Genomic DNA, 7017 nt, shown 5'->3' with positions numbered 1-7017 from the left:
GAGGAGAAGCAGAACAAGCTTCCTGAGGTTTTGAACCTTCAGCTGTGATACTGTTTAACACCACATAATCATATTAAACAGCACAGGTCTGCTGGGTTAATGGTATCAACCAACAAGGATCAAAAGAAAACATCAAACACACCAACAGTGTCAGTTTAAACCTTTAGATTTGAGAAAGAAATTAACTAACTCCTCACACTGCATTTTGTTCAGACGACCAATGTCTCTTCTTATAACTGAGCTCAAAATCAGAACAGACAAAAGAGTTGGTATAGGGTGTTTCACATATCCAGTCCACTATGAAAACTATGCTGATGATGAAATGCTGTAGCTCTGTTGAGATGTTGGAGTCTAAGGCAGAATAATATTTTATTGACCTGTGCCATCTAGTGGTATAACAATACTGCTGCAGTCAAAGGGTGAGTTTAACCAAATTAGAAAATAAAACTTGTTTTCAATTCTCTGTCATTTAAGACCTTCTCAGGAGGATATTTTTGTTTGAATAGTTCCATATTTAGAGGCATTCATACTGATCTAAGTCTGTACAAAAACATGCATCTGATGGTATGATCTTTGGATTATTTATAGTAATGCTGACATGAAAGGTTTTCAGAAATGTAAATCTATTCTGTATAGGACTGTTGGTTCAAGACATCATCTAAATCTGTGGTAAATTTCAAAATGCTGTAAGAACCACAAATAAAATACAAGCCAGGTAAAATCTAAAATAAAAAAATAAATGAAGACAAAAAATAACTGTGTAAAGATGCAACTAAAGGTAGATGAGTAAACATGTCTGTAATTTGAGTTAAATGATTTTTGAACGATGAAAGAAAAAAAAAGATCAGAAGATGATTAGAGCGAGAGTGATAGCGAGTGTAACTGTGTTTGCTGTTTCTACAGCAAACACAGTGTGTTAACTTGATTCCCATTCATGTGTAACAAAAGTCAATCAAAAGCAGAGATCCATTTCTATCAGTGCAAATATATTTTGTTAACAAAAACAAAAACAACAACAATCTATTTACATAAGACACAAAATTCATCTTGGACCTTGAAGATCATTAACTAAGTGGCCGTTCAATATGAACTGTCTCTCGTGGCCCCCTCAAACATTAAAAAGATTAAAAAGCAGGTAGTCTGAGGCTTTGAGGTCTCACAGGAGACAGAGAACAGACAAAATGATTTACGTTTAACATTCCTGCATTGGCACTTTGCTGCTAGATAAAAAGAAAACACACTCCTTTACACTGTTAAAGAGACCTACTGGTGGCATTCCTTTCATGTCGGATTTGATGTTATCTTTCTTTCATTTACACAGAAAAAAAGAAACAAAAAGAATTTGTTTTGGTCTTAATTCCTCAGGTTTAGGGCGCAGGGCAACAAAGTCAAACCTGTAGGAGAAACATGAAGGAGCTAGAAAAGTCAAACTGAATGAAAGTGGCGATTAATTTAACTTCCGAAATAAAATCTGAGAGCTCAGTTTAGGAGGTACCCACAGAAACTTCAGAACCAACAGCAGCGCAGGACGGAGTCAGGGCAGATGTAACCATGGAGATGTTGGCTGAAGATGCTGCTGAAGTCTGTGTGGTAATGGAGGGCTCAGTGGGGCGAGCTGGTTTTGCCAGCTTCATGGGAATGAAGACATTTGAAGCAGAGTGTTCGCTCAGATACTCCCCCCCTTTCTCTTCATAGTCCTGCCTGCTGATCCATCCCTCTGCTGCAGCTGCAGGTGGATGCTCCAAGGCCCACTGTCTTGCCCCATACCAAGCGTCCAGGGCTGGTTGTAATGCCATGGTTACCTGGGAAAGAGTCAGCCAGAAAACATTTGAAAACAGTATATGCTGGGATTACCCCATCTATGAATCTGCTACATATGATTAAAAAAAAAAAAAAAAGGAACTGTCTTAACTCTCTGTATCACTGAACCTCTGGAACATGTGTGGTGGTAATGGTTAACGGTAATGTGTGGTCCATAATTATGATTTTGATTTAATGATAAATGCAAGGTTCAAATGGATATAGACTGCACCTTGAAGTGTGACTGGAAGGGCCTCATGGCCAGCAGTTCTCTTTCCACTCTCTCCCTCATGCCAGGGTACTGCATGTTCCCTCCTGTCAGAAACACGTTGCTCACCAGCGCCTCCTGCTGCTCTGGAGTATATCTAGAAGGAGAATGGAAGGCGCAAGAAATCCCTTGTTGCATCAGTCATTAACTTTCTCTTGCCATTTTTCTTTAAAACAACTACAGTGAATAGGTGAAAAAATGTATAATATATGATCAACCTTTAATTTTACATGACAGAATTAAGAAGGTGAAATAGTCAGAAGTCACACTGAAAGTAAATAACTAGGTTTAGTGTTGTGTTTGGTTTGTATATGTAAAGTGTATGTGTGTGGCTGATCAATGTACATGCTGTATATCCATATGTGAGCCCTGTAGGCTGTATCATTACCTGGCAAGGACATACTGCAGCGTCTCCATCAGGCCCATCTGGTCCTCTCCAGTCAGCGAGGGCTGGAAAAGGATCTCTGGACACCGTAGACGCTCTGTACCCACAAACAGCTGGTGGTACTCTGCCATGTTGAACATCGGCTGGAGACATTATTAAAGTTATTCCTCTCTTATGTGACACAACATGTCATTGCTGTTCTGGCACAAAAACATTATGTGGGGAAAAACATTTCTAATATATTCTACCACATATTAAACCGGCAGGTAATTGCCTGCAGAGCATTAATGAGGGTCTCTAATTATCTGCCTGGGACGTTGCAGTGTCTCTCCGCCTCTACCTGAACCACATTCGCAGGTTTTTCTGGCAGTGTGTCCTCGGGGAAGTCTGGATCCATCAGCGCCACTCCATCTGCCTCATCCATTGGCTGCTCCAGCTCAGACACCTGGCAAAGAGCAACAGAACAGCCTCAGGCCTCATGTCATTTGTTGTACATCCACCACAGCATACAGGGACAGTCCTACAGAGCCCCACAGCACATTTACAGTCATGACATCCAGAGCCAATAATTGGATCATTTGAATTTGGCTTCACGTCAGTGGCTCCAACATGTATTAGCTGCTGCCATCGTACAATGCATGAAGTCTCTAAAACTACATCACATGTATGAATATATTAGAATTTTATTATTTGGTTGCCTTGCTGGTCTTGGGTAATGATGCATTTACATACCCAACCGAATGACAAATCATGCCATGCATATAGAAATATTGTGTTTGTGACACTGTTATGTATTTGGGTTGCAATCACTTATATACAGTTATTAGATTCATTAGTTCTCAACAACTTTTCCCTCGGAAGATAGAATATGAAAGATATAGTTTATTTTGTATTGACTAAAACTGAGCTTACCTGTTTGCATTTTAACAACATGTAGCCCGAAAACACTAACAGTAAAATAACAAATCAAGACTTACTAATTCTGTTTATCTCTGATTTGGGGGAGTAACACCAACCTCTATCTTTCCCTCTGCTCCGTCACTGTGCAGCAGTTTCTGCCTGCCCTGGTCCACAGCCAACTGCAGTTTGTTGATGTATGACTGTAGCTCCTCAGCTGAGTCCATGTTGAGCTGCACCAGGCTCTTATGAAACTGATCGAGCAGGCCATCATCCAGCAGCTCCTGTACACAAAAATCAAAATAGAATTACAGCAATATATTACTTTGCACACTAACAGAATTGCATCTGATGATCCTTAAATATAGAATATTTAAGGATATATAGAATATTTTGTATTTATAATCTTCCTTGTTGAGATTTACACTACATTTAACTGTAAATGATAGAAGTTCCTTGCCTGTACTGCCATTAGTCTATCTAGCCTTTCTTGGTCTTGCTGCAGCTTTTCCTCCCGCCGCCGAGCGTTGATCTCCTGAAGCCGTCTAAGTTGCTGAGCTCGCCTCTCCTGCCTCTCCTCCACACTCACACAGCCCCCTGGCACCTTACCCGAGAAGGGAAGTTGCATGCGATGAACTTCTCGTTCATAAAACTCTGGACTGCGCCACTTCTCCAGCTCTGTGAAGTTCACAACATGAAGGCAATGGAAAGCAAGTGAAGAAGAAAGAAAGAAAAGTGGGTGTTTTTATCACTATGGCAACCTCTAGCTCCTTTACTCTCTGACTGCCTGCATTCCTTATATCTTGTTTTCCATGGATGTTTTCCATGGAAGAGATTAATTTCCTCTTAATTTCCTTTTCCTTTCCGTCATGGATTATAGGACCATCATTTCTAGAAATACATCTTCCGCTGTAGTTAAACCACTAGATGCGTGGTGACAGTTATTGTACTCACCACTTTCTCGTATGTAATAAGGCTGGTTGGGCCAAACCTCAGCGTGAAAAGAGATCAGCATCAGTTTACATTTATTTACAAAGCTTTGATTGGGAAGCAACCTCTACCTCAGTTCACTGTATACTAGAATACTGGAGCCTATTCCACATGTTCTCAGGCATCCTTAATGTTTATGATTACTGCTTTTAAATTTTGTGTTACACAGACGTTGAATAATTTAAAGTTTTGCTGAAAGTTGACACTATTACTTCCCTGGAACATTTTCAGTGTAGGATATCAACTCTGGTTATTTTTAACTGCACCTGTTTTACATAAAGTATTAATTGTGATGGACAGATCTGTATAATTTTATTCTACTTTTTATTGCATTCTTGCATTTGATTTTTGCTGTGATGTTTCTGCTTGTAATCTCAGCAACACTGAAAAAGTGGGTTTCATCTGTCAGCTGGTCTTCTGAGATGTAAAGAAAATGTTGATGATGATGTCCACCTCAATGTCAAAAACTATTGTAACTTAGAACTGTAATTTGTATGGAGAGGTGTAGCCATACTGTATGTTGCACTGACCTTCATAGTAATCCACAGCAGTGTAACTGTGTTCATGCAACAGTTCCTCCATGCGACTGAGCGTGATGGCTGCGAGGTGCCCTGGGTATTTGAGCTGGAGGAGGCGCTGCAGGTAGGACGCCGCCTGGCTCCCAGCCACGTTAACCCGCTTACAGTTCATGGCATCCAACCTCAAATCACACCCATTTCAACATTAGATGCAATACAAGCGATAAAATGACTGAAGGAAAACGTCTACAATCTATTTGAAATGTCAGCTGCGCTTTTCCTGCTGAGACAAGTGAAAAACAGCAGGAAAAAAAAAAAAAAGGCACTTCCTAGTCATAACTAACTGAAGAAGGGCAAATACAGCAGAGACGAAGTATCTGAATCCTCACCTGCCATTGATAACAGGCAATATGTGTGAGCAGTGGTACCCCGAGGACAGAACAATTCCAGTGTGTGCTGGGTGGATGCTCCTTTGTGCGTTGTTGTGGTAGAAACTGTACAAGCCGTCAACGCCGTAGGAGACGTGTGGCACGTGGTAGCACTCAAACAGCAACTCTGACATCATCTGTCGACAGTGCAGCAGGTTACATGGTGCCTCTGTCAGCACAATGGGGTGTTCAATGCTGCCCTGCAAAAGCATGGAGAGAGTTACGTTAAGTGACATGATGTATAAAACACACAGTCCGCTTATTGTGGTTCCACATTTTTTAAGAAAACGGTCTGTTTTTAAGAGTACGAATAAAGCACCTTTTTATACACACGGTTTTGTGGGTTGATTTCAATATTTACTCTTCTTTATGGCCACCATGCACAAAACCTGAGCTGGATTTCTGAACATGCTGTAATAGGCTGATGGGTGCTTTACTGAGACACCTGAGGAGCCCTTTTACCTCAGAGGAGACCCCCAGGTGTGTGAACACGTAGTCGAAGATCAGCTCCTGGATCTCGAAGTTCACCACCACGTTCCGGTCGAACTGGCTCTTGAGGAGCCACCTCAGCGGCTCCAGGTTGGGGATGTCGTTTCCGATCTGGGTCTCGCTCCGGGCCGCCCCTCTGCTCCGAGCCGCCACCGACCTGAAGAGCAGGCGGGGGGAGGCGAAGTCCGGGCCCCGAGCCGCCCAGCCGGCCCGGGTCTGGAAGGAGCCGTTATCGACCACTATCGGGGCCGGCGTGGGGACCAGACACTGGGCGGGCAGCTCGAAAACCGGGTCGGGGGAAGTTTTGCAGTCTTGAAAAGAAAAGATCTGGCAGACCGGTCGCTCTTTCGACGCCATTTTAAAAGTGTGTCACTGCAAAATACATCCGAGTGGATGTTTGCTGTCGCCGATTTATAGTTCCGACCACCGTGTAGAAGCAGGACGTGAGAAAACAAGTGTATCCGCAACAAAACAGGCTAAATCTATTAATTATGAACATCTACTATAAAATACATGTCCATACACACTGACATTTTTATGTCTTTACGTTTCATTCCTGTATAATATTATCTGTTTATCTGCACTGCCGAGTGTTGGAGTAAATATGAAATGTGGAATAAATGTCAACTCTTTACCACCAGAGGTCGCAGTACTCTGTTCACGATGAGATGAAGCTGGCTTCCTCTTTTTGAACTAAAAGGCTAACAGTTATTTCGGATTTGAGTATTTCATCAAGCCACTGTGTAGACTGAACGCACCCAACGCATTTCTAAGTTATAATAGATTTCAGACAAATCTAAAGAAACTAAAATTGCTGTGAAGAAATTTGCAACTTCCATTTCCACACAACAGTTTCACCTAATTTAAATATGACTGATGCATGTGTGCAGCCACACTTTGTTCACAACAATGGGATTGAGCATGTTCCCCCAAAATTCCCTTCAATTTCATGGCAAAGCCATGAAATAACCGAACATTTATCCCAGAGCTATTTCCAAACTGTAAGACAAAAAATCTGACACACTGTCACAAGTCTCGCTGTCATTCTTTCATCACTGATCACCACAAATGTAGGGTCAGCTGCAAATATATCCTAGAGGAATCCAGCTGAAGATACAGTGAAACCATGCAAACAGACATTTTCCCTCGGGCCCGAGATCCCTGGTTTTCTTTCTGTCTGCTGTCCTGTTACTCTCAGCTGACCCGGTGAAACCTCAGCTGGTGATGTGGGACACCTGCACA

The 7017-nt window shown here is 42.0% G+C and overlaps 1 protein-coding gene across 1 annotated transcript; it reads right to left on the bottom strand.

Moving 5' to 3' along the window:
* Positions 1-965: 965 nt before the first annotated feature.
* On the bottom strand, positions 966-6137 carry actr5 (actin related protein 5). The gene is made up of 9 exons (XM_029506813.1): positions 5749-6137; positions 5248-5486; positions 4871-5040; positions 3811-4028; positions 3470-3634; positions 2794-2898; positions 2457-2596; positions 2033-2165; positions 966-1802 (listed from the first exon to the last, which is right to left on the bottom strand). Exons 1-9 carry the CDS (start codon positions 6130-6132, stop codon positions 1485-1487), a joined length of 1872 nt encoding a protein of 623 aa, XP_029362673.1. The 5' UTR covers positions 6133-6137; the 3' UTR covers positions 966-1484.
* Between the last annotated feature and the right edge of the window lie 880 nt (positions 6138-7017).

Source organism: Echeneis naucrates, chromosome 7 (genome assembly GCF_900963305.1).
Source record: "Echeneis naucrates chromosome 7, fEcheNa1.1, whole genome shotgun sequence".
Classification (NCBI taxonomy): Eukaryota; Metazoa; Chordata; class Actinopteri; order Carangiformes; family Echeneidae; genus Echeneis; species Echeneis naucrates.
The sequence above is the reverse complement of the archived record's forward strand: the minus strand, read 5'-3'. Positions and strand labels throughout refer to the sequence as shown.

Excerpts from the sequence above, each read along its gene's own strand:
- actr5 (XM_029506813.1), bottom strand. The coding sequence starts at position 6,132 with ATGGCGTCGAAAGAGCGACCGGTCTGCCAGATCTTTTCTTTTCAAGAC. Across the intron at positions 5,041-5,247 it reads TTGCCTGTTATCAATGGCAG|GTTGGATGCCATGAACTGTA; the intron begins GTGAGGATTCAG and ends GTGTGATTTGAG. Across the intron at positions 4,029-4,870 it reads TGCTGTGGATTACTATGAAG|AGCTGGAGAAGTGGCGCAGT; the intron begins GTCAGTGCAACA and ends TGAACTTCACAG.